This window comes from Pleurodeles waltl, chromosome 5 (assembly GCF_031143425.1).
Source record: "Pleurodeles waltl isolate 20211129_DDA chromosome 5, aPleWal1.hap1.20221129, whole genome shotgun sequence".
Lineage (NCBI taxonomy): Eukaryota > Metazoa > Chordata > Amphibia > Caudata > Salamandridae > Pleurodeles > Pleurodeles waltl.
In genome coordinates this window covers 628,373,368-628,401,306 of record NC_090444.1, presented here as the reverse complement: position 1 = coordinate 628,401,306, position 27,939 = coordinate 628,373,368, and the positions used below count along the sequence as shown (strand labels likewise).

Below are 27,939 nucleotides of genomic sequence, written 5' to 3'. Positions count from 1 at the left end.
GTTTTTCGGCATTTGATTCAAACGAAGTTTGGGCAAAATTGTAATTATGTCAACAAAATTTTGTATTTTACAAAATGGCATACCTTTTGTGTACAGGAGACTGGTTTGCACAAAACGCTTTTTGCTTGAGAGACGTGTTCTGCTCGTACCAATGCCCTGCTTGTATCTCGTGTTATGTTTTACACAAAATATCCCCTCAGTTTCAAATTTCACTTGAAATAATGAAAAAAACAAATTTCTCATATTTCACATATTTGTTCATAATTTTCCTGAAATTTTGTAAACAATTCACTTATATCACACAGAAAGGATGCAGATAATTACAGCAAGCATATTACCCACTGAACTATATCTAAGCATCTGAACTTGTCACTTGCAGGTTACACGCAGGTCTCTAGAATGGCTGCATGACTGTACTGAGCTATCTCACTAAGATTAGAATCTATGGCTTGCAGGTTACAGGCAGTGCTGTGCAAGAGGCACATTAACATTGCACAAAATTGCATTACTACTGTATCAAGTTGTAATCAAAAAACAGAACTGCAGTAAATTCACGGAAGCATGGCCGGCTTAAGTGCTGTTGGCAGGACAATATTTTTTAGCACCCCCATGACTTCCTCCTCGGATTCCCACACTGCCACCTGGCAAAACTGCTCCTCATCCCTCCATAACCTCTCTCTCACGTACATTTCATTTGTTTAAAGCGCTGATAAAGGCTGGCTTTACTAATTCACTCAGCTAAGCAGATGAACTACGGATCAGTTCTTTGCATCAGTCATATTAACCCTCTGCCCTTGTTTATGGCGAGTCAAAACTACCACTATACTAAACTCCATATCTCTCTAGCAGGAACATTAATCAAACGGTTTCTCTTAACATTTTTATTTCTGCCTGAAAGCTGGACCCACGAGAAACTCTGCACCATGTCCTTTTAAATTGTAAGTTATTGCTAAATACATCCCCCCCGCAGCTTAATACCCCCCTCCAGGTCAGCGGCCAGTGCAGTCTAGGCTCTGTGAGGCTGGCGGATGGGGGCGCAAGTAAGTGTTCAGCAGCAGGAAGACCATCTAGAGCTACATTGGACTTGAGTTCAACACTTGTGAAATAACTGCCCACAGAGTTTACTCTTGGTTGACCAGTCTTTATACACGCTTCCTATCATAGAGAAAAAGGCCCTACAGGAGAGAGGGAGAGAGATGAAGGGGTAAAACTAAAGGTCCTTTTAGGTGGGGCAGCCAGGTAGATCTGCAATAGACGGATGCACATCGGCCCATAAAGGACTGAGGTAAGGAAGCATGCGAGGAAGGAATTTTGCGAGAAGAGTGTGATACAAATCATCTGTGTTGCTGTGAGATCAATATCATCCAACAGTTACCCAATCTTTATTGTCAAGTCGAGGACCTTGGAGATGGACCCTTAGCTTTAAACTCCGAGAACTGCCACAGTGTTACTTACACTCAGTCTCAGACATCACGTAAAACTTAACATCTTCCTTTCTGACTGTTTAGACTTTGGACTGAGCAAGGAGGCCGTTGACCATGACAAACGGGCCTACTCATTCTGCGGAACCATAGAATACATGGCCCCAGAAGTTGTCAACCGACGAGGTCACATGCAGAGCGCTGACTGGTGGTCCTTTGGTGTGCTAATGGTAATGATGTACTTCTCATTTTTATGTTTTGTTTGATGCATATCTGCACGTTTTACACAACCAAGAAACTATTTTCAAGGAGCATAACATGCTCTTGAGATTTAATTATTGCTATTAAAGACAATTTAATTGCATGTAATACTGAGATCCTATATCGTGTCCTCTAATTTTAATTGTACTTTGCTTCATTGCGTGTTAAGTTATAATTATCATAAATTATGATTGCACAGGAGTATCTCAAAGCAAAGTCACCTTCCACTAATCAACACCCATCTTGAAGATGTAGCCGTTTCTTTTTCTCGTTGTTTATGCCCTTAGTGACTATGTTAAGTTAATATCAGACGTGTTTAACTACGTGCCATATGCAGCCACGTAAGGTGCAGAGTGGTCCTACGTTTGTATTCATATTCATTGAATTGAAAACACAGGTGCCCAGAATGCAATATGCTGTATATTATCATTGTGTGTTGAGACCCCATGGCACAGGCGAGGCAGCACCATGAGTGGGTCATGATGCGCCTCCCCTCATATCAATAATGGTATTAAACTTGCTTTTTATTGGTAGAAGACATAATCAAATGTATTTCACTTGAACCAGGGCACAAAGGGTTACATTCATGTAGTGAAGGTACAATCATCTTAATTAGGTTTTGTATCTATTAAAAGATGTGTGCGATGAGAATTAGCATTATTTTTCACACTAGTCATTATTTATTTGAGTCGCACCTTGGAATTCGACCGTTAGACTATGGTAAAAATGCTTTGTTGCACTACATTTATTTTCAGTAAATGGCATACCTATTACACATATAATTGGCATCTATTGTTTAATAAGGGGTTATTTTGATGAGCTACCAAAAACACAGACTAACTCACTATGTTATAAAAATATGTAAAACAACCTTAAAAATCTTACGTTCAAGGGAAATATTAATATGTTAGAGAATGTTATGATAAAACTCCTAGCAATCACTGAACATTCCCATTTATAGTTGGCTGTGCAGTCGTAGGCGCCCTAACTCCCCATGCACTACTAACTTCACATGGCACCAGATATCACTTTTAAATAACATTACTGATGATGAACTCACATATATCACCGACCATAACACCTAGAGGGCCCTGATTTGATCTAAAGAGGGGGCACCAAACACATGGCCACAGAAGCATCATGCTGAAAAAGTGCTATTTTTTTAGTGAAAAAACAGAGTGACAGTGAGCCTCTCTGTAATGGACCGTTGATTGCATTCTTTTTTACTCATGCCCTGGATGGGAGTAAGTGTCAAAAGGGGTTCCAAATAACCCTCAAATTCCTTGCCACAATTATAATAAAGGATCACACTGTGGATACTTTTCCACTTTAGAAAGACCAAGCTGCCCATAACATCGTGCATTTGACTGCATTTTGTTAAGAGGCATAACTAAACATGACTGAAGTATTTGACTTGTTAAATATGTTCAGAGCTGCCAAGTTCTTACAATAATTTCTAAAGATATGCTTTATATTGGGGGACCCGAATAAACTTTTTTTTTACGATGAGAAGCATGACATTAAGCAATATGCAGACCACTGCTCTAGTGACACTGCCAGATAAAAAATGTATCCACCCATATTTTAGAGATATAACAGGTTGCAATACCACTCCAAGTTAATAGATATTCTCGCAGATGTTTCACAAATCAGAAAGTTTGGAATTCTACAAGCAGGCTAATATTGTCCAAACTGTCGTAATATACAGTGAGAGTGGGAAAGGCCATTTCACTTTATTGTTCAATTTACTTAAAAATCATTACATTATTGATTATAAAGTGAAATGATCAAATATGGATGCCAGAAAAGAGTAAGTTTACAATCACAATTTTAAAAGGCCCAAATAAAACTGCTATAAGAAATTGATTTTTTTGGTTTGCTGATAACTTTGAGGCCGTTTGACAAAACTCCACGAAACTTTAAAAAAAAAGGTTCATCCACCTCAGCTCCTTCTACAAATGTTTTGAGGTGATCCTTCAAGTGTGTATACCTCTTGCTCTCACTATGCACTGCTTATGATGTCATTGATGATGACAACTCTGTGCATGGCCAGGGTGCAAGTTATAGTTTCTTCAGTTAACTAGAACTGGTAAATTTCAGTGTTTTTTAAAGTTTAAAACATTATGCTGTAACTGATATTTGCACTTAACTATAATGTCATTTTAACCTTTTTTTTTTAAGTGAATGTCTATGGTTTTTGTTAATGCAAAGAAAGATATAATTACACACCTAAGTAGATAAAGAGAGTGGGCCAAATCTATCTATCTATCTATCTATCTATCTATCTATCTATCTATCTATCTATCTATCTATCTATCTATCTGTTAGAAATGGGTTTTTTGGTTGGCAGTCAGGTTACCCCCTGTCCAAGCAAAAGCCCTCACTCTAGTCAGGGTAAGTCACACCCAATCCAAGATTATCCTGTGCCCACCCTCTGGTAGCTTGGCACGAGCAGTCAGGCTTAACTTAGAAGGCAATGTGTAAAGTATTTGTGCAATAAATCATACAATACCACCATATAGCACCACAAAAATACACCACACAGTGTTTAGAAAAATATATAATATTTATCAGGATAATTGTAGGTCAAAACGAAATAAAGTTGCAATGTGAATTTGTAGAGATATCACTGGAAAGTGATATAAAGTGTCTTAAGTCTTTAAAAAGCAAACAAAGTCTCTTTCAATCACAAGTACCTGGTTTGGAGTGGAAAATCTCCTCAGAGGGCCACAGGAGGAGAGATACGTGGAAAAAGGGTGTGTGCGTCGATTTCTCCCCAGCACACACGGACTTGCGTCGTTATTTTTCACGCGGGGAAGTCGTGCGTCGTTTTCCGGCACGCGGACAGTCTCTTTCTGTGGATCGCAGGGATTACCAGATGTCCCGGGTCTGTGCGTGGATTTTCCTGCTTGTTTTCCGGCTGCGCGTCGTTTTGCGGGGCTGCGCGTCGAAATTACGGTCTCACGGCAGGCGTCGATTTCTCCTCTAGAGGTCGGGCGGCGTTGTCCCTGCAAAGCCGTGCGTCGAAGTTCCGGTTGTCCCGAAGGCGTTGCGTCAATCAGCGTCGGTGTGCGACGTTTTTCTCGCCGCGGAACAAGCTGTGTGTCGAAATTTTCGGCGCACGGAGCGTCTGTTAGAAATGGGGTTTTTGGTTGGCAGTTAGGTTGCCCTCTGTCCAAGCAAGAACCCTCACTCTAGTCAGGGTAAGTCACACACAATCCAAAATCAGCCTGTGCTCACCCTCCGGTAGCTTGGCACGAGCAGTCAGGCTTAACTTAGAAGGCAATGTGTAAAGCATTTGTGCAATAAATCATACAACACCATAGTATAACACCACAAAAATACACCACACAGTGTTTAGAAAAATATAGAATATTTATCTGGATAATTGTAGGTCAAAACGATCAAAGTTGCAATACGAATTTGTAAAGATATCACTGAAAAGTGATATTAAGAGTCTTTAAGTCTTTAAAAAGCAATAAAGTGTCTTTCAAGCACAGAGTACCTGGTTTCTGGTGGGAAATCTCCTCAGAGGGCCACAGGAGAAGAGATGCGTGGAAAAAGGGGTGTGTGCGTCGATTTCTTCTCAGCCCACACAGACTTGCGTCGTTCTTTTCCACGCGGGGAAGTCGGGCGTCGTTTTCCGGCGCGCAGACAGTCTCTTTTTGTGGATCGCGGGGATTACCAGATGTCCCGGGTCTGTGCGTGGATTCTCCTGCTTATTTTCCGGCTGCGCGTCGTTCTGCGGGGCTGCGCGTCGAAGTTTCGATCTCACGGTAGGCGTCGCGTCGATTTCTCCTTGGAAGTCGGGCGGCGTTGTCCTTGCGAGGCCGTGCGTCGAAATTTTGGTCTCACGGCAGGCGTCGCGTCGATTTCTCCTTGGAAGTCGGGCGGCGTTGTCCTTGCGAGGCCGTGCGTCAAAGTTTCGCACTCACGGTAGGCGTCGCGTCGATTTCTCCTTGGAAGTCGGGCGGCTTTGTCCTTGCGAGGTTGTGCGTCGAAGTCTCGATCGTCCCGAGGGCGTCGCGTTGATCAGCGTCGGTGTGCGGCGTTTTTCTCGCCGCGAAACAAGCTGTGCGTCGAAATTTTCGGCGCACGGAGCGTCCACGTGAAAGGAAGAAGTCTTTTTGGTCCTGAGACTTCAAGGAACAGGAGGCAAGCTCTATCCAAGCCCTTGGAGAGCACTTTCACAGCCAGACAAGAGTTCAGCAAGGCAGCAGGGCAACAGCAAGACAGCAGTCCTTTGGAGAAAGCAGACAGGTGAGTCCTTTGAGCAGCCAGGCAGTTCTTCTTGGCAGGATGTAGTTTCTGGTTCAGGTTTCTTCTCCAGCAAGTGTCTAGTGAGGTAGGGCAGAGGCCCTGTTTTATACTAAGTTGTGCCTTTGAAGTGGGGGTGACTTCAAAGAGTGTCTAAGAAATGCACCAAGCCCCCTTTCAGTTCAATCCTGTCTGCCAGAGTCCCAGTAGGGGGTGTGGCAGTCCTTTGTGTGAGGGCAGGCCCTCCACCCTCCCAGCCCAGGAAGACCCATTCAAAATGCAGATGTATGCAAGTGAGGCTGAGTACCCTGTGTTTGGGGTGTGTCTGAGTGAATGCACAAGGAGCTGTCAACTAAACCTAGCCAGACGTGGATTGAAGGGCACAACAAGTTTTTAGTGTAAAGAAATGCTCACTTTCTAAAAGTGGCATTTCTAGAATAGTAATATTAAATCCGACTCCACCAGTCAGCAGGATTTCATATTACCATTCTGGCCATACTAAATATGACCTTCCTGCTCCTTTCAGATCAGCAGCTGCCACTTCAACAGTGTATGAGGGCAGCCCCAATGTTAGCCTATGAAGGGAGCAGGCCTCACAGTAGTGTAAAAACGAATTTAGGAGTTTTACACTACCAGGACATATAACTACACAGGTACATGTCCTGCCTTTTACCTACACAGCACCCTGCTCTAGGGGTTACCTAGGGCACACATTAGGGATGACTTATATGTAGAAAAAGGGGAGTTCTAGGCCTTGAAATGGCAGGCCTGAGACAAGGTTAAGGGGCTACTGAGGTGGGTGGCACAACCAGTGCTGCAGGCCCACTAGTAGCATTTAATCTACATGCCCTAGGCACATGTAGTGCACTCTACTAGGGACTTACAGGTAAATTAAATAGTCAATCATGGATAAACCAATCAATAGTACAATTTACACAGAGAGCATATGCACTTTAGCACTGGTTAGCAGTGGTAAAGTGCTCAGAGGTCAAAAGCCAACAACAACAGGTCAGAAAAAATAGGAGGAAGGAGGCAAAAAGTTTGGGGATGTCCCTGTCAAAAAGCCAGGTCCAACAGCGTCCAATTGAAAAAGAGAAGTCTTTTTGGTCCTGAGACTTCAGGGAACAGGAGGCAAGCTCTATCCAAGCCCTTGGAGAGCACTTTCACAGCCAGACAAGAGTTCAGCAAGGCAGCAGCCCAACAGCAAAGCAGCAGTCCTTTGTAGAAAGCAGACAGGTGAATCCTTTGAGCAGCCACGCAGTTCTTCTTGGCAGGATGTAGTTTCTGGTTCAGGTTTCTTCTCCAGCAAGTGTCTGATGAGGTAGGGCAGAGGCCCTGTTTTATACCCAAATGTGCCTTTGAAGTGGGGGAGACTTCAAAGAGTGGCTAAGAAGTGCACCAGGTCCCCTTTCAGTTCAATCCTGTCTGCCAGTGTCCCAGTAGGGGATGTGGCAGTCCTTTGTGTGAGAGCAGGCCCTACACCCTCCCAGCCCAGGAAGACCCATTCAAAATGCAGATGTATGCAAGTGAGGCTGAGTACCCTGTGTTTGGGGTGTGTCTGAGTGAATGCACAAGGAGCTGTCAACTAAGCCCAGCCAGACGTGGATTGTAAGGCACCGAAAGATTTAAGTGCAAAGAAATGCTCACTTTCTAAAGGTGGCATTTCTAGAATAGTAATATTAAATCCAACTTCACCAGTCAGCAGGATTTTATATTACCATTCTGGCCATACTAAATATGACCTTCCTACTCCTTTCAGATCAGCAGCTACCACTTCAATACTGTATGAGGGCAGCCCCAATGTTAGCCTATGAAGGGAGCAGGCCTCACAGTAGTGCAAAAACGAATTTAGGAGTTTTACACTACCAGGACATGTAAACTACACCAGTACATGTCCTGCCTTTCACCCACACAGCACCCTGCTCTAGGGGTTACCTAGGGCACACATTAGAGGTGACTTATATGTGGAGAAAGGGGAGGTTTAGGCTTGGCAAGTACTTTTAAATCCCAAGTCGAGGTGACAGTGAAACTGCACACACAGGCCTTGCAATGGCAGGCCTGAGAGAAGGTAAAGGGGCTACTTAAGTGGGTGGCACAACCAGTGCTGCAGGCCCACTAGTAGCATTTAATCTACCGGCCCTATGCACATAGAGTGCACATTACTAGGCACTTATAAGTAAATTAATAGTCCAATCAGGTATGATTCTAGGTTACCATGTTTTAAGGGAGAGAGCATATGCACTTTAGCACTGGTTAGCAGTGGTAAAGTGTGCAGAGTCTAAAAGCCAGCAAAAACAGTGTCCAAAAAAGTGGAGGGAGGCAGGCAAAAAGTTAGGGGTGACCACCCTAAGGCTGTGAGGTCTAACACTATCTATCTAAAAAAACAATGGTTAAAGTAAATTTATAGTTAGGTGTGTGTTAGACTTGGCCCTTTGTGCAAGGTTACCCCCAAACTTTTTGCCTACCTCCTCCTCCTTGGCATATTTAATTTATTTATAAGTCCCTGGTAAAGTGCACAATATGTGCCCTGAGTGTAAATAAATGGTACTAGTGGACCTGCAGCACTGATACCCACTAAAGTAGCCATGTAAACATGCATCAGGCCTGCCACTGCAGTTCCTGTGTGTGCAGTTTGACTGACACTTTGACTTGACATTTAAAATGCCAATCCTTAAATTCCCATTTTAATACATATGCCACCCCTAATTTAGACCGTAAGTAGCCCACAGGCTATGTAGTTAAAAGGTAGGACATGTAGTTTTTACGTTTTATATGTCCTGGTAGTGAAAAACACCTATGTTTTTTTTCTTCACTACTGTGAGGTCTACTCCTCTCATAGGCTAACATTCACTTTTAAGCTGTCATTTCTGACTAGAAAGGAGTAGCCGAGTCATGTTTCATATCTCTGGAATGCTAATGATGAAATCATCTTTACTGGTAAAGTCATATTTAACATTACTATTTCAGAAATGCCACTTTTAGAAAGTGGACATTTTTGTCCTCTTGTGTGCCTGCAGCCTGTCCCCAATAAATGACTTGGGTGGCTGACAGGTGCACTTTCTGCATTCCCTCTAGACAGCCACAAACACAGGAAATTTTGGTTTGTCTGAGTGTATTCAACTGCATTCTGATGCTCTTCCTGGGCAGGAAGGGCAGAAGGGGGCTGAATTACACCTGAAGTGCCTGTGTCCACACAAAGAGCTGATTACACCCTACGGATAACCTGGACCCAGGGCTGAGAAAGAAAGAATACTCGTGCACTTCAAATACCCTTCTTTGAAGTCACCCCCACTTTAAAGACATATTTGGTTATATGTACTGGGTCTCTGACCAGACCAAACTAGACACTCTGGACCTACAACTGGACTCTGTCAGAAGAACTGTTGTGCTGCATCAAGGTCTGTCACTCAGTTGAACTGCTGACCTGGAAGGACTGCTTTTCCGCTGTGCTGCCCTGCTGCTCTCTGACCTTGCTGAGGTAGAGCTGGACTCTGTCTTGCATCCCAAGTGATATCCAAGGGCTTGTTGGCTTGCCTCCTGTTGCTTGAGACTCAGGGATATCAAAAGCTCTACCCCTTGTTCCTGTGCCTGGTTCACTGGAAGAAGACCCAGACACTTGCCCCAGCAGTAATCGACACATCCCCTACTGCACGAGGTAGACCCGATGCGTCAGTGCTCTTGCTGGAGTGGAACTCATCACATTCAGAACCAGCGCTTACCATCTCATCGGCACCGCTGTTGCAGGAAGATCATCGCATCCCTTCACTGCATGGAGAAACCCATCAGCTTTGGAACCAATACATCAACATCGCATTGGAACCACTGCATCATAGCCACTTCTGAAGGAAGATCGACGAATCCCTTCACTGCATGGAGAAACCTGGCACATTGGCTGTAGAACTGATCCATCGCAGCGTAGCCACCTTGCCTTTGGAACTGATGCATCACCAGGACTGCATAAGGAAAATTGACTCCCCTGACAAGGATGCAGTTATTTTTGCAGTTGCAGAGGTTGAAAGGGCTATAGACTTAATCACAAAAAACAAAGCCCCGGGCCCAGATGGGGTACCTGGGGACGTTTTTAAAAGTTTTCCGAAATTTTGGTCTAAGGTATTATGCAAGGTTTTTAATAATCTTGCATTTGATAAAATCCCGTCTTCCTGGAAGAAATCTATAATTATACCAGTGTTTAAAAAGGGTAATAGGCAAGACCCATCTTGTTACAGGCCGATTTCACTGATTGATTCCTCAGTGAAAATTTTAGGTCGAGTTATTCTAAATAAACTGAACGATTGGTTAACAGAGAAAGGGGTCCTAGCAGATGTGCAGTATGGTTTTAGACCTAAAAGGAGTACTATAGATCAAGGCATGAATTTGTATTTATTAATAGAGAAATACACGAAGGCGAAGGAGGGTTCCATGTATCTGGGGTTCATGGACCTCTCGTTAGCCTTTGATCTTGTAAATCGATCTAAATTATGGAAAATCTTACTTGACATGGGACTGGACAAGGCTCTTGTTAACCTCTTAGTAGATTTACATACTGACCTAACAGCTTCTGTTAGAGTTACTACTGCGGGGCGATGCACTAGCCACTTTAACTCAGAAAGGGGAGTCAGGCAGGGGTGCATTCTGGCTCCCCTCCTTTTTACTATTTATATAAATGCCTTGGAATCCACACTAAAAGATGCTACCCAGGACACCCCACGGATAGGAGAACTCGGTATTCCGGTTCTCCTATACGCGGACGATGCTGTCCTGCTTTCTCGTACTGGTGTTGGTCTTCAACGATTATTGGACGCCTTTGAGGTTTTTATGACTTCCCTGGATTTAAAGATCAACGTTAAAAAGTCCCAGATTATGATCATGGGTAAGGGTAATAAAAATAAACTCCCCAAAATGTTTACTTGTGGGAGGCAAGAACTGTGTAGAGTAGCAATATTTCCATACTTAGGGATTACTTTCGATGAGAAAGGTTCCTGGGGCCCCCAGATAAAAAATAGAAATGTTGCCCTTGTAAAGTCGTCTTCTGCTCTTCGGGGTTTTATGAATAAACTCGGGGCGAGGCCAATTGTTAGTTTGCTAAAAATGTATGAAGCAAAATGCCTTGCAATAGCAACGCATGGAAGTGCGATATGGGGCTATTGCTCTATGGAAAGTATACAGATCACGGAAAATAAATTTTTAAGATCGGTTCTCTCTCTTCCCCAGTCTACTTCCACACACATTGTCCATACTGAATTGGGTGTGGGCTACATTTCAGACTTGATTAAACTGGCCCCCGTTCTAGCCTGGCTAAAGATCTGGCTGAATCAAGAAATTCCGCTCAACCACTCTATTTTAAAAGATTGCCTGCAGCTGGATAAAGTAAATAAAATAGCGTGGCTAGTTTATATAAAAAATTGTTTTGTTAGATTAGGGAGATCGGATCTTTTTTACTCCCCGGAATCAATAACTGTTAAAGATATTGGACTGATTAAAAGCATGATGAAAGATCTGTTATGTCTAGAAAGAGAACAAGCTGAATATGAGAAACCATCGGTGCGGGCCAGTATCATTTTGAGTACTCATGTGGGTCCTGAATTATATTTGTCTATTGTAAATCAACCTTTCCACCGGTTTCTACTTACATGTTTTCGGTTTAACCTGATCCATCTAACTCTTGGCCACTTTCAAACCTGGTCTCCTCCGGAAAAAGGAACGCCGTGTAATTGTGATAATTTTTCGATCCTGAATACAATGCATTTTTTGTTATTTTGTGACCATTACGCGGCCTTAAGAAAGAAATATTTGTTCCCAATTTTAAAGGAGGAGGGGTTTATACAGGCCAAACCTGCCCTCTTGTTCTTACAGTTATTGCAGACCCCTAGGATTATGTTCCATGTTGCTAGTTTTTTTAGTGGGAGCTGTTAGGGTTAATAAAAAGAAGTTCGCCATCAATCCGATTATTTTATTGTAATGAATTGAGTGATTAATTAACTTTTTATAGGAAAGGTAATATTTGCGAATCTGGGAGAATATTAATGTTTTACGTTAAATGATGTTTTTAGGATGTTTTATTTTACTGACCCCCTTTTTTAAATATTGTAGATAATATGAATTGTTGATTGCCTGTAATATTTGATTGTACTGTTTTTTATGTCTTTTTATGATATTTATTTATCGAAATAAAGTATTTTGACTGACTGACTGACTCATCGTATGACTGTGACCCGGATTAAGGTAACTTGCTCAGCGGGTCTTACTCGGGTCTTATAGCCGGAATGCGCTCTATCGCGGGAGGACTGAACATTTGACTTTGTCCCAGTCCAGTGCAACCTCAAGTAACCTTGAAGCGCTACTTGCTTCTAAGCGCTAGAACTCTTTTTATTCTATAAAAATTCATAACTCAACTTCTACGTATTGGATTTTTGTCATTTGGATCTTGATTTATTTATAAAATTATTGTCTATTTTTCTAAACCTGTGTGGAGTCATTTTGTGGTATTCTTATTGTGTTACTGTGTGTGTTGCACAAATACTTTACACATTGCCCCTGTAGATAAGCGTGACAGTTCTGTGCCAAGCTACCAGAGGGTGAGAACAGGTTATCTTTTAGTGTGTATCTGACTTACCCTGACTAGAGGGGTGGTCTCTACTTGGACTGGGTGTGTACGCCTGCAAACTAGAGATCCCATTTCTAACAGTGTGATAAAAGATCTGTTTTTGTTTAAAAAAACAAAGAAATGTACTGATAAAAACAAATGTTAAAGTTATGTTATAATTAGATGAATTTGTCAGTGACAAAATTAACATTATGAACTAAAAAAAACATATAAGTTCACCAGATATAGGCCCTCATTACAACCCTAGCAGTCGGTGATAAAGCTGCGGTAATACCACCAACACGCCGGCAGTAAAAAAAAATGGGATCACGACCACGGCGGAAACCGCCAACATAGACAGCCACTTTAACACTCCAACCGCCATGGCGGTAGCAACAAACACCGCGGCGATCACCGCTAACAGACAGGCGGAAAACAATGTACCGCCCACCGTATTACAAGGCACCAATCCGCAAGCTTTTCCGGGGCGTTACCAATGCCATAAAAAGCATGGTGGAAACAGTACACTGAAGGGGAACCACTCCCCTTTCGACACTCAACGAAGAACCAGGACGCCATGGAGCCCGAACTGCAGGTCCTCCCCATGCTGGTGTATCTGCTAATACACAAGGAATTTCAAAGAAGGCGGAGTGACGACCACGGTGAGTACTGCACCTAGCACACAGGGCAGGGGGGAGGAAAAAGAGAGTGACACACACACGCAACACACAACACCCCCACAACACCATACACACCAACAGATCCAACAACATTACAGATACACCCGTAACCCCCTAGAAGAAAGCAAGGACAAAAGAAATTGAGTCAAATCAGTGATATTTAGAAAATGCATATAAACTTAACGAATGTAAACAACAGTTTATACAAATATTTACAATATGTACAGAGGGCTGTACAGTGTCCATTGCAAATGTCCATGGCCCACTGGGCCACAAAATCATGGGCGAAGCCCACACTTGACTCCTGCCTTAAAACGGAGAGAACACTGCAGGGGCATGATTTTAAAAAAAACACAAGCACCTCAGGGGAATGGGGAAGGGGGGGCACCTCAGCTGGCAGATGGTACTACGCCATAGCTCCTGGAGGGGGCAACATGTCCACTGTTTGGTCCTGGGGAGTGCAAAGCCACAGTCTCTCAAGTCTCTCAAGTGGGTGGTGTGCCCACTGCTTGGTCTTGGGGAGTGCAAAGCCACAGTCTTTCAAGTCTCTCAAGTGGGTGGTGTGCCCACTGCTTGGTCCTGGGGAGTGTAAAGCCACAGTCTCTCAAGTCTCTCAAGTGGGTGGTGTGCCCACTGCTTGGTCCTGGGGAGTTCAAAGCCACAGTCTCTCAAGTGGGTGGTTTGCCCACTGCTTGGTCCTGGGGAGTTCAAAGCCACAGTGTCTCAAGTAGGTGGTGTGCCCACTGCTTGGTCCTGGGGAGGTCACAGCCACAGTCTCTCAAGTGGGTGGTTTACCCACTGCTTGGTCCTGGGGAGTGCAAAGCCACAGTCTCTCAAGTGGGTGACATGTTCCACTGGTTCTGGAGGAGGCCTTGTGCCCAGTCTGCTTCATTCTGCCAAGGATAGGGTGAGTGGATGCATCTCTCCACTGGTTCTAGAGGGGCCGTTGCGCCCAGTGTGCTTCATTCTGCCAAGGATAGGGTGAGTGGATGCATCTCTCCACTGGTTCTGGAGGGGCCTTTGTGCCCAGTGTGCTTCATCCTGCCAAGGGTCGGGTGAGTGGATGCATCTCTCCACTGGTTCTGGGGGGGGCTGTGTGCCCAGTGATGCTGCACCTGGGGTGTGGCAGTTCACATTCCCTCACCTGGGTGTCTGAGGCACAAGATGTGCAGGGAACAGGTAGCATGATACTCGATGGAGGCAGAGCCAGGCTCCATCCTGCGCCGACTTAGGCTGCAAACTGCTGGTAGTGCCAGTGCTGGTGGTGGTGCTTCAAGTGGTGGGTGCAAGGTCCAGGACATCTCCTGCAGCCTCGGACGGCTGCCCACTGGGGATGCTGCTGATGTCCGATGTAGGGGCACCGGCTGGGCATATGGCGGTGGATCTGGCAGTGCATCTGGCAGTGCAGGTGGCGGTGCCTGCGGCGGCATCTGTGGCAGAGATGCTGCCGGTGCTGTCTGTGGTGCAGGTGCTGGTAGTAATGGAGGGAGACACCAGGCCGTCTCCAGCAGCCTCGGATGGCTGCCCACTGGGGAAGATGCTGGTGACTGTCGTTGTGGCAGCGGTGGTGCAGGTGGGGGTGCAGGTGGCGGTGGTTGCGGCGGTGCTTACCGTGGTACAGGTTGCTGGCCTGTCAGGACAAATGGTGGTCACCAGTCCCTCACTTGGAGGCTCCGAGCCCTGCATTGCCTTTGCTTTTTTTTCCCCTTCCCCAGCTTGGTAGACGCTGCTGGGACCTTGGCACTGTCCTCTTGTTTTTTTGGATGAGGCCTTGCTAGGTGGGTCGTGCGTCTTGTCCGTGCTGCATGCTGGCCCCTTCTTAACCTTGGCAGGTGGTGGAATTGGTTGGTCTCTTGCATTGGTAGGTGGCACACTGCCAGCCCTTACAGTTGCCCCCTTCGATCCTCTGGGACTTGCAGGGACCACAGCGGACGCCGAGGTGGTGGCTGAGATTCTGGCCTGGGATCTCGATATCCTGGCACTAGGGGAAGGATGGGGGGAGGCGTAGGGAAGAGGTCAATGTTATCCAGGAAAAGTTTTTTTGACACACTGGGACAGGAAGATGGGGGGTAGGAGTGGAGGAAGAGGTAGTGGTTGTAGGAGGTGTACGTTTGCTGAGTTTGGGTGAAGGTGCCTGGGCTGGAGGCTGTTGTGAGGTGGATGGCTGTTGAGTGGGTGTGTGCCTGCGTTTGTGTACTTTGGGAGGAGGGCTCACAGACGCACTGGGAGATGACACAGGGGATGTGTGCATGGTTGTGGGGGTGGTGATTGCTTGTGAGGGGTGTGTTGTGATGGGCGTGCTGGTGATGGAGGTAGTGGGTGAAGATGTAGTGCATGCAGATGTGAGTGGAGATCCTACTGGGAGGGAAGTGGACGAAGAGGAGGAGGGGGACACAGTGGAGAAAGTGGATGTTGTTATGTGTGCATGGGTATGGTGCTTGTGTGAGTGCCTGTGTGATGATTTGTGGTGCTTATGTTTTCCTGAGCCACTTTTGTGTGTTGATGTGTATGCATGCTGGTCTGAAGGTGTGCTTGGGATATGGTGAGGTAGAGGGGATTGGGTCTGGGTAGCGGAAGTTGGAGGGGGGAGGCTGGACACAGGGACAATGGCTGCCATCAGTGCTGAGGCCAGAGCCTGAAATGCTCTCTGTTGGGCTGCCACGCCAGACTGAATGCCGTCCAGGTATACATTTGTTTGTTGCAAATGCCTCTCGACACCCTGGGTGGCAATCAGAATGGTTGACTGCCCAACAGTGGGGGATCTCAGGAGGTCAATAGCCTCCTCACTGAGGGCAGCAGGGCTGAGTGGGGCAGGGCCTGAGGTGCCTGGGGCGAAGGTGATGCCCACCCTCTGCGCTGAGGGGCTGCTGGGAGAGCGGTGCTGGTAAGGGGGGTGGCGGCTGTACCTGTTGTTGGGGTGGGCACAGAGGTGTCCGCCACCGCCAGGGAGCTTCCATCGGAGGAGGAATCGCTGTCACTTGTATCCCCTCCTGTCCCCGTCATGGAGCTCCCCTCGCCCTCCGTCCCACTGGTGCCTTCACCCTCAGTGGATTTGCTCTCATGGGCCATGTGGGATGCAGCTCCCTCCATCGCCTGGACCCCTGCTCCTCCACCAGATGATGCTAATGCACACAAGGACAGGGTGACAAAACAAAAAGGGGGGGAGAGAAAGAGGATACAGTTGGTCAATGACAGCAACACCCCTACTGTTGGCATACACAACACACACTGAGCTGCCCTATGGACGATGCCATGCCCAACCAATCACTAAGGTATTCACCAGCCCATGGGTACAATGTCTAACGCCATCATCTGCGCACCTGACACCCACAGGACCCTGCCCAGTAGTAGTTGCCCACTTGTACCATTGGGGTAGGAGTGCTTCCAAGCATGCACACATGGGACCTACCCTGCCATGATCACCCTGGCGTAGGGGCACCCATAGCCCACATCCCCCACCCAGCTAGTTCCTAAAGCGCGCAAAGTCAGCTTTCTGAATCTGTACTCACCCCCTTGTGGCTGCTGCAATGCCCTCAAGCGCCCATCCAACTCCAGATAGGCCACCGCCAGGATGCAGAACATCGGGGTAATCGTGGTGCGATGGGCACCCCTTCCACGTTGGGAGGCCAGCCCCAGTTGGACCTCCGCTGTCTTCTTGGTCCAGCGGCGCAGGTCCTCCCATCTCTTGCGGCAGTGGGGGCTCCGCCTGTGATAGACCCCCAGGGTCCGCACCTCCTTGGCGATGGCACGCCAAATACCTTTTTTCTGGTGGGCACTGACCTAGAGGGAAAAGACAGTGGAAAAGAAAATTACTCACCCGTCCGGACCATCATAATCATTGCCCACCAGTTCCCACCCATGCCCTGACGCACATACACTGACCACCTCTCATGCAGCATTCAGCCCAGGACGCCGTAGCACCCCCCAACATGTGGCTTACATCCACACCACTCCAGTTTCTCCAACTCCTCCGCAGTGAAGGCAGGGGCCCTTTTCCCAGACACTGTAGCCATTGTCGCCTCCAGACTCAGGTCACAGCAGCACTTGCAGTGTAGGTCCTCTCCTGCTGAAGGTCAGGTAGCAAGTGAGTGAATAGCTAGAAAATGGCGACGACGTCCGCAGTGGTGCGTATTGTCACCACCGGCGTACATCGCCATCGGCTCCAGGGACCCATACGGCCCAATGATAACCAATGTGGGGTTTCGCGCCAGTCATCTACCGCCTACTGCGACGCAGTACAACGCCAGGGCAGTTACCTCATTTCCCCTTGTCCCTCCTCACAGGTCAGGCAGCCGCCATTTCAGGGGGGCACATGGCATGGCACATAGCTGCGTCACAGCACATATTGGCACATCTACTGACTTTCAAATTCACACACTGCTTCTGTGACATTAATTCGAAAACAGTTGTGCCATCTATGTGGAAAATGACCTTCTGCTTACCGTTCTCCACCATAGGCTACAACCACTGAGGCAGATGATGAGATGGCGGCATCCTCCGGTGTACAGACCTCTGGTGGACCTGTCAACAATGGAGGACAGACACATTATCATCACATACAGACTTGATCGTGCCACAATCCAAGAACTGTGTGTCCAATTGGAGCCAGACCTGATGTCAGCTATCCGCCAGCCCACACGAATACCCCCTCTAATGCAGGTCCTGTCGGTGCTCCATTTCCTGGCAAGTCATTCCTTTCAAACAACAGTGGCCATTGCATCAGGGATGTCTCAGCCAATGTTCTCCAACGTGTTGACCAGAGTGTTGTCTGCCCTGCTGAAACACATGCACAGCTACATTGTTTTCACCCAGGTGGAGGATTTGGCCACAGTGAAAGCTGACTTTTATGCCCTGAGACAAATCCCCAACATCATTAGTGCCATTGATGGTACACATGTGGCATTTGGCCACCCCCGCAGAAATGAACAGGTCTACAGGAATAGAAAAAACTATAATTCGATGAATGTGCAAATGGTGTGTTTGGCAGACCAGTACATCGCCCTTGTGAATGCCAAATATTCTGGCTCAATGCATGACGCCTATGTCTTGAGGAATAGCAGCATCCCTTAATTGATGGGGCAACTCCACAGGCTCCGGGTGTGGGTATTAGGTGAGGCCAAGGTCCCCACACAGTATAAGTTGGAGTCTGAGTATGGGGTTGTCCCTAAGGGTTAGTGTGTGTCTAACAGTTGTCCCTCAATACTTACAGGTGACTCTGGTTAACCCAAACTCTCATGGCTACTGACCCCAGTGAGGAATCCCAGGAAAAGGGCAGAGGAACGTTACAATGAGGCACATGGGCGTACAAGGAGAATTATTGAAAGGACCTTCGGCCTCCTGAAGGCCAGGTTCCGGTGCCTCCATCTGACAGGTGGATCCCTGTACTACCCACCCAAGAAGGTGTGCCAGATCATCGTGGCATGCTGTATGTTGCAAAACCTGGCCTTGTGACGACAGGTGCCTTTTATGCTGGAGGATGAGCCTGGTGATGGTCTTGTGGCACCGGTGGAGCCTGTGGACAGTGAGGAAGAGGAGGCAGATGAAGAAGATGTGGACACCAGAACAAACATTATCCAGCAGTACTTCCAGTGATACACAGGTAGGAGACTGTAACTCAACTTCGCATTTCAGTATACTTTTGGACATTGTACATGGAAGCCTCTTACCCTCTGTCTATGAACACTGACTGTTCCCTTTGGATTCCCTTTTTTCAGATCTGTGTATCCCATTATAGCTTCTGCTATATGTACTGCTGGCCACCATCTGTCATCCCGTGGTATAATTGAATGAACATAGACGTTGCAATGCTTTGAGAATGTAGTAAGAATACATCAATACACTGACTCCAGTATGCTTTATATTTTAAGGGTGTTTATTTTTTGTGCTAAATAGTATGGGGGTAAGTGCAAGGGGCTGGGGTGATGGTGGAGGAAGGTCCAGGGTAGAGTCCAGTCTATCTGGATCCCAGGTGCATTGTCCGAGGGGGAATAGGAAGTGGAGCAAGGTGGACAGGGTGACAGTGTGGGACAGAAGGGTGACAATCAGGAGAGTCCTATTTCCTGGTGGGGGTCTTGGCAATGTTCTCTATCTTCTGCCTGGATCGCAGGGACCATTTGCAGGGTGGTTCTCCTTCTGCAGGGGGTGGGGTGTTGGTGGCCTGTTGGTCCTGTGGCGGGGCCTCCTGTCCACTAGCGCCGGTGGAGGTGGAAGGCTGTTCCTCGGTTTGGCTAGTGTCAGGGGCCCTTTGTTGTGCCACTGCCTCCCTCATGGTCTTGGCCATGTCAGCCAGCATCCCTGCTATGGTGACCAGGATGGTGTAGATTTTTGTGAGGTCTTCCTGTTCCCCAGGTACTGTCCCTCCTGCAGCCACTAGGTCTCCTGTACCATGCCCATGGTCTCCTGGGAATGGTGGTATGCTCCCATGATGTTCGAGAGTACCTCATGGAGGGTCGGTTCCCTGGGCCTGTCCTCCCCCTGTCGCACAGCAGTCCTCCCAGCCTCCCTGTTGTCCAGTGCCTCTGTCCCCTGAACTGTGTGCCCTCTGACCCAAGGTCCCTGATCATCCTGTGTTTGTGGGGTTGCCTGGGGTCCCTGTAGTGGTGGACACACTGCTGATTGATGTGTCCTGGAAACAGAGGTATGGGCCCGCTGGGTGGGTGCTGTGGTGGTGTTTCCTGAGGGGGGAGGCTCTGTGGTGGGTTGGGACTGTGGCAGGGTAACTGACTATCCGAAGGTCCCTGATGGGCCAGGTTGGTCATCCTGATCCAGGTGTGCAGCGCTGCTGTCATCACTGTGGGCCTCTTCTGGGGGGTGCTGGATGTTGGTTGCACCTCCTCTCCGGTGACGTTGGGTAGGGGTCCTGTTGGGATGCAAATGCATTGTTATTGTATCTGTGTGTGCCATCTTGTGCAATGGGTGTGTTTCCCTGTATAATTGTGCTTTCCTTATCGTCTTGGCCTTGTGTGAGTGCTGATTATGTGGACTGGGTGAGTCTCTCTACTGGGCATGCTGTGGTGATGTGTGTCCATGCAGGTCTGTGATGGGTGTCCATGCATTAGTGTTGTATGCAGGGCTTAGTATTGGGATGGGTGTGTTGTGATAGTGTAATATATGTGAGTTGGTGGAGTGATGGGAGTGAGGGGAAGGGTGAGGGTATGTGTTGGCATGCAGGTAGGGTGGGGGGGATAAAGTAGTTAAGATTTGACTTACCAGAATCTAGTCCTCCTGCTACTCCTGCGAGGCCCTCAGGATGCATGATCGCCAAGACTTGCTCCTCCCATGCTGTTAGTTTGGGGAAGGACGTGGGGGTCCACCGCCAGTCCTCTGTACAGCAATCTGGTGCCTTGAAACAACAAACACACCTGTAGGCCGTTCCACCTCTTCCTGATGTCATCCCTTGTTTTTGGATGCTGTCCCATGGCGTTGACCCTGTCCACGATTCTCCGCCATAGCTCCATCTTCCTTGCAATTGATGTCTGCTGCACCTGTGATCCGAATAGCTGTGGCTCTACCCGGATGATTTCCTCTATCATGACCCTTAGCTCCTCCTCAGAACACCTGGGGTGTCTTTGGTGCCATGGAAGTGGTGTGAGTAATATGTGTGAGGATGTGTGAGGTGATGTGTGGGGTGATGTGTTGGGGTGTATACTGTGATGTGGGTGGATGGTGTATGGGTGATGGTGTTCTGTGCCTCTGATTGAGTGTGTGCTCTGTGCTTGTTTCTCTGTGCTTGGTCTCTTTTTTTCGTTGTAAGGGGTTGTGGGTAATGTGGGTGTGTGTTTTATAGTGGTACAAGTGTGTGGTGTGTGCATATGTGTCAGGTGGGCGTAGTTTGATTTGTCCAATGTGGTGTGGTTTTGTATATGTGTGTATATTTTGAGCGCAGCAGTGTGTACCGCCAATGGTTTACCGCGGTTGAAAGACCGCTGTGTTTATTCATGGGTCATGATACTTTGGGCGTATTCCTGTTGGCGTGATGGTGTGGGTTTGCTATTGCCAGTTTATCACTGACCTTTGGTGTGGCGGACTTGCATAGGAGTCTGTATTGTGGCGGTATTCTCTGTGTGGGTCATAATACCCGTGGCGGATTACCGCCGCAGTCACGGTATCTTGGCGGCCGTCGGCATGGCGGTGAGCAGCATTTACCCCCAGGGTTGTAATGAGGGCCATAGTTTGTACCTCCATCATGCACTGTTTATTACCTTACACATTACATCACTCGTGACATGTTCTATGACATTATTTATGACATCACTGATGACATCCCAAATGACACCATTGATGATATCATTGATGACATCACTGATGGCATCATCAAAGCTTCTCTTGTACACATTAATCTTTAAACTAGTATGCCATTAGGGGCCTAGTACAAAAGAGCTCAGAATAATAAGATTGTTTTTTACAGGAATTTCTAAGTTTTTTTTAGAACAAAAACAGATCTTTTTATCACCACTAGTTATGTATTGTAATGTCGACATATTGTATTGTTTTGAATGTAATAGGCATAGGCTGTGGAATGTTATATGTAAAATGTTTTCTTTTGCATGCTGAGCTGGTGTGCTGGTGGGGCTCTGGGTTTTGACAGCTGCTTTGCTGTCTGCGCCTGGAGTGGCTGCAGAGGACGTTGTTGCGGACTATCAAAGAATAAACTTTAATTCTTAACATACTGCTTCCTCATGTGTGTGCCTCAACACAACAGTTACTTTAACCTTTGTTTTTTCAGTGCATTTCTAGGGTTTGTTTAATGTAGTTATATTTTATTGCCATACGTTAAGCCAACCCCCTGCCGTGCACATCCTTCGGATTTCTGCCAAGCCCTGCAGCAAAACCCCCACTGGCAGCCAACTCCACACTCTCCACAACGTCTGGCTGTGCACAGCAGGGGTTTGGCAACTTGACATGGCCTGCGACGAGGCCTTGTGTTCAACCCACCTGAGGCAGTCAACTCCCTACCCCAGGCAGCCAACCCCACGCTGTGCATGGCCTTTCATCACGAATGGCATGGAGTTGACTACAGGGCTTGGTTTGCACCCAGGCCTTGCATCCAACTTCCTGCAGGCAGCCACCCAGAGGCAACCAACCCCATGCTGCCACGCAGTCTTTGGTCGTGTGTGGTGTGGACTTAGCTGTAGGGTATGTCTTGCAGCCAGGCCCTCCCTCCAGCTCTCCACAGTCAGCCAACCCCACACTGTGCACAACCTTTGGGCGTGTGCAGCGGGGGTTGGCTACAGGACTTGACCTGCCACCAGATCCTCTGACCATACCCTCAGCAGGCTGTTGACCCCACACTGCGCACAGCCTTTGGTGTAAACAGAGTAGGGTTGGCCTTTGGACTCTGGGGACCCCATTCAGCTGGGGTGAAAAAATATGTATTATTGGAAGGGGGGCATGCAGCCCCATCCCCAACCCTTATTGAGCCCCAGGGGACCAAATCTCTCAGGACCAGTTCCAGTAAAGTGTGGACAGGGACCCCATCACCCGAGGCCAAAATCAAAGGGGAGAGGGCATGCATCCTCCCACCCCAAACCTTATTACGCCCCAGGGACTCCATCCCCGGTGGCAAAATATTATAATAAAAGAGAGGGAGAACACATGGCCTCCCTCCCCAAGCCTTATTGAGTCCTGGGGATCCCATCCTCTGTGGCCAAACCAATAAGAAAGAGGAGGGGACCCAAGCCTTATTAAGCCACTGGGACCGCATCAGCCAGGGCCATTTTTTGTTCAAAAGGGAAGGGAGGGCTGGATGACCCACCTTCCGAGCCCTAGCAGGCCCAGGAGAACCAAATCCCCCAGGCCCAAGGCAAATAAAATAGAGGAGGAGGCCTGTGGCTGCCTTCCCTGAGCTTTTTTGGGCCCTGGGGACCGATCCCAGAGGCCAAAATTAATTAAAAAGGGGAGGGGATATGTGTCTCACCTCCACAATGTTATTCAGGGGATGTGGTCCCTGAGGCATATAAAGGCCCAGGGAGAGGGCAGCACAGCCCCCTACCCTTACAAATATGTTGGGCCCCGGGGCTGTGGCCTCAGGGGTCTAAAACAGCTCACAGAAGGGGACCGCATGCCCCCCCCCATACATTCTGAGCCCATGAGGAATGGGATTCCCAGGGCCCTAATTGGACTGGGGAGAGGAGCACTACTGACTCTCCCCTCCAAGTAAAAAGTTTAGAAAATGTAAACTGCCATTTTATTTATTTTATGGGCGCAATCCTGTGGAAATTTAGTGCGATTACAGCTAAATTTGCTGATTTATTTTATTTTGGCATGGTAGAGGTTTCGCTGGGTCTCCCCCATGGGCCCAGGGGGCTATGTTATCACTACCCTGCCCCCCTATATATTTTTTTTAAGTTTAGGAAAGGAGACTAAATCCCTGAGGCCTGTAATGGCTACTAGCAACATTTTTCACATGTCAATCAGAGCACTCACTTCCGGGCTCAAGGGAAAAAAGCTCCCTGGGCCAATCAGAATGTTCTGTTTTAAAATTGGCAGTTCCACAAGACTCTTGCGAGCCTGTTGCAGACCCAAACACACAGATATCCAGATATTTTTAAGCCTTAATTTTTATAAAACTACTGAATGGATTTATACCAAATCACAAAACGCACAATCTGTGGCCCAAGAACTGGTTTCCTGCCAAATTTGCTGTAATTCCATTCAGCAATTTTTGTCGAAGTGTTTTCTAAAGAAGTCTATGGATAATGCATAGGGATTTGGCGTTTTGGGACCCTCTTTTTTCTAAGACCCTGCTTGACAGATCACCATGAAATTTTCCATACACCAACTAGGCAAAAAAGAGCACTTAGAGATTTTTCAAATGGTGCCTAAGTTTTTAGCAACACAAAAAATGAATTTCCTATGGAAAAGTTGACCTAACTATAACTACCCAGTGCAATTGCCACTGGGTAAAAAAAATCTATCTATCTATATATTTATCTACATATATGTCAAGTCTGACAAATAACACACATATATATATATATATATATATATATATATATATATATATACACATGTTATTTGTCAGACTTGACCCTCTCTACATGGTCACCCCATACTTTTTGCCTTCATTCCTCCTGTTTTCTGAACACATTTTTGTTGGGTTTTAGGACTCTGTGCATTTAACCACTGTTAACAAGTACTAAAGCGCTTGTGATCAAATTGGCTCATACCGAAGTGGCACATTTAATTTACTTATAAGCCCCTAGTAAAAAGGTACTACAGTTACCCAGAGTCTATAAATTAAATGCTACTAGTGGGCCTGCAGTACAGATTGTGCCACCCACTTAAGCAGACCTTTAGAACATGCCACAGGGCTGCCATTGCAGACTGCGTGGGCAGTTTTAAACAGTGAATTGGACATGACAAAATAAACCTTTTTCCAAGACTAAATCTCCCATTTTAATACATGTAAGTCAACTTTAGGGTAGGCCCTAAACATCCCATAGAGCAGGATGCATTGCATTTAAAAGGTTGGCTATGTTTTTTTAAAAGTTTTTAAGTTTTACGTGTCCTGGTATTGAAAAACTTCTAAATTCATTTTTCACTATTGCGAGGCCTACCTCGCCCATGGGATAGAATTGGATTACATTATTGCATTTACTAAGTGGGAGCAGGTAGACATTCCTTTTTTGGTATCTAAGGAATTGTCATTAAAATCCTTAATATTGATAAAGTCAGATTTTAAGTCACAATTCTTAAAATTAAATTTTTAAAAAGTTGTCACTTACTTGCCCTAGCCATTTGGTGGCTACAGCCTCTTCCTAGCTCATATGATCAGGTGCAGGTGGCAGTTGCCTTTATGTATTCCTCCCTGACAGCCTCACAATAGAGATCCTGGTGTTGGCAGGATGGGCCGTCCAAGACAGGATGAGGGGGTGGAGCTGTGCATAGCTCCACTTGCACATCAAAGGCTTAGGTACAGCTTACACACAAACAACTTCACACTAGCCTATTGAGCCTCCAGACAGACTGGGACCAGGGTAGGGAGGTAGACATTTTCAGAAACCTCTGTAGGAAAAACTCCAGAAGCTTCTCCCATTTCAAAGTGGGCATTAGGTATGAAAAAAGTACTCTCAGCCCAACTCTTCAGTACATACCTGGACCTGTGGATACTAGAAAAAAAGGACACCATACTGTCCTGCTGTTTGAGGCCTTTCCTGCTTGCTGAGAAGGTAGATTGGACTTGCCTCCTTCATCCCAGGCTGAAGTGAATCTAAGAGTTGACTGACTGATCTCTTTTTCATAGCTACAGGAACACAACATGCTCCAGACATCCCTCTGCAACCACTCAGCTGACCTGCTGCATCTGGACCTGCCTGAGCCTTGCTGGCCTCTGCTGGAGTGAGTTCCTGATCCAGAAGAGGTGCCTCCCAGGTGCTGGCTCCTTGATGTGGCAATCAGTTCAGCTCTTCCTTGAAGGAAAGGAGTAATCCCAAAGTTTTTGGGCTCTTTATGACAGTGAACAGGCTCCGTTGGTGCCAAGATCTTGCGAATCTCAGGTGAACCTGAATCTTCGCGCTACAGTGGCCATCAGTGACAACTGCCAACATGAGATCTGCACTTTGCGCTACAGCATTGACAGTCCATGATGACAGCCAACCCAAATGTCTAGCATTGATCCTCAATAACCCAACAGGATCTTCACGCTACAGAAATGACCCTCCGTGATGCCCTGCCTGCCCTTTGCACTACAGAGACCACTATCAGCAACAATCTCCTTCCTGGTCCTGGCCTCCCCCACTGTAAACTGGACTCTTTTCAGAAGACTCTGGAATGTAACTTTTTCAGTGGAACTAACCTTGACTCTGTATCCGGCCCGTGCTCCATTGTGGACGGCCTGAACCTGTGACTTTCATCTTTTGCATGAACTGATAACTGTGAGTGGTACCTTGTACTTGTAGATGTTATACTTACCCTAAATCTTTAAAACTGCATATCTTCAGTTCTACTGATTGAATTTTTGTTGTTTTGCTGCCAAATAATGTATTATATTTTGCTCTTTTATTTAAATTGGTGTGGTATTTTTCTTGTGCTATGTTTTCACTCTATTACTATTTTTGTGATGCAGGATTGCTTTACACATTGCCCCTAAGTTAAGCCTGACTGCCTTAGGGCCAAGCAACCAGATAGGTTAAGCTTTGGTTACTTTAGTGACTTTTGTGGTTCACCCTGACACAGTTTTGCTGTTGCTTGAGTAGGGTTTCATCCCCTCATCCAACAACCCAATTTCTCACATATGTTACACAGTGACAGTTTCCACTGTGTAGTTATAGTTAGGTCAGACTTTCTATTGTTATTGTGTTTTTCTTTTGCTAATGACTTTGGAGCTGTTCGATTAATTTTTGCAGAACTTCCAAAATAAAGTTAATCTACCTCAACTCCATCATGGAAACGTTTGCTCTGATCTATCAAGCCGGGTTTAAGAAAAAGCTTTGGTCCCAAATGTGCTTTTCCCATGTTAATTACGATTAGAAAATATGTTCTCAGATATAGAAATAATGGCTGGATGGAATTACACGCAATTTAGCACAAAGTTAGAACTTTACTCAGAAAGTGTGCTTTTTGTGAATTGTTGTTATTTTCAAGAAGGTATATGTAAGACATATGTGGACCATTGATGGCTAGATAGTTTAAAGGGGACCCATCAATCCTTATTATCTGGTCACAACATGAAACATATGTTGTGGCAATCAACCATTCAATGACTGATGGGCAAGGTTCCTGGTTCCTGAAAATGAATAAAAAACAATTATAAGGGCACAGTGAGCACACCCTAACCGCCAGGGCAAATGTTGAGGTCCCAAAGGGAATTGCATAATTCTGATTGTGTGAAAGTAACATAAACCAGTCAAACAACCTGCTTGCCTGCTCAACTTCTGTTTCTCTATTGTTATTCTTACAATCCACTACTCTTAGTGACATAGAGAGACTAGAAGGAAACCTCAGACAAATAAAAGAGAGGCTGGAATCTCAATAAGAAAAATAAGAAGCCAAACCAGAGATCTCTGACACAGAGCAGTGAGGACTGTAAAAGGAATATTGGAACTGGAAGTGGGCACTGTCCCTACATGTGTAAGATGGTATTCAAAATGAGACAGACAAAAGAGAGTGGGGATGAAAGGGGCTAAAATAAGTCATATAAAAGGAAAACTGAAATTTGGTTCTGTGCCATGAAAAAGGGTGAAGAGAATGTGAAGAAATATTTACATTTGTCCCACTTTGCACTACATATTGAAAAAGAACTAGTAGTATACCCAAATATCTCCTCAGATGGGTCACCTAACTCACTTTTCTCCACATCACTTGATTGCACACAAGGTTAAGTAAAATACACATTCAAACATCCAACTTCCACATAGAGAATGTAACTAGAAGCCAAATTGGTAAGGACAAGTTGAAATCAGTAACAACCAATAAAATGTGCTTAAATCAGAAAGAGGCTATTGAAATAAGTTGAAACACGAAGCAAGTAACATAAGTTGAATTCAGTAACCACTAGTTGAACCTAGAAAGAACTAGCTTTGGTAAAAAATGTAAAGCCATTCAAAACCAATAAGAAATGTTTGAAACCAGATGACACACTGTTGAACCTACCTAAATGTCTTGAGACATGATGAAACTCGTGAAACTAGTTAATGCAAATTGAAACAAGTAAGGAGCTGTTAAAACAAATAAGAACAAACTTAAATCAGATAGGGACAGTTGAGACCTGAATCAGTTAAAATCCAGTAAGACATGC

At 46.2% G+C, this 27,939-nt stretch overlaps 1 protein-coding gene across 1 annotated transcript in view; it reads left to right on the top strand.

Annotated features, from left to right (window-relative positions):
• Positions 1-27,939, top strand: part of RPS6KA2 (ribosomal protein S6 kinase A2) — a 1,517,835-nt gene that overhangs the window by 694,066 nt on the left and 795,830 nt on the right. Inside the window, exon 8 of the mRNA XM_069234488.1 lies at positions 1,509-1,651. Within this exon, the coding sequence (XP_069090589.1) occupies positions 1,509-1,651 (143 nt within the window). The remainder of the gene's footprint in view (positions 1-1,508; positions 1,652-27,939) is intronic.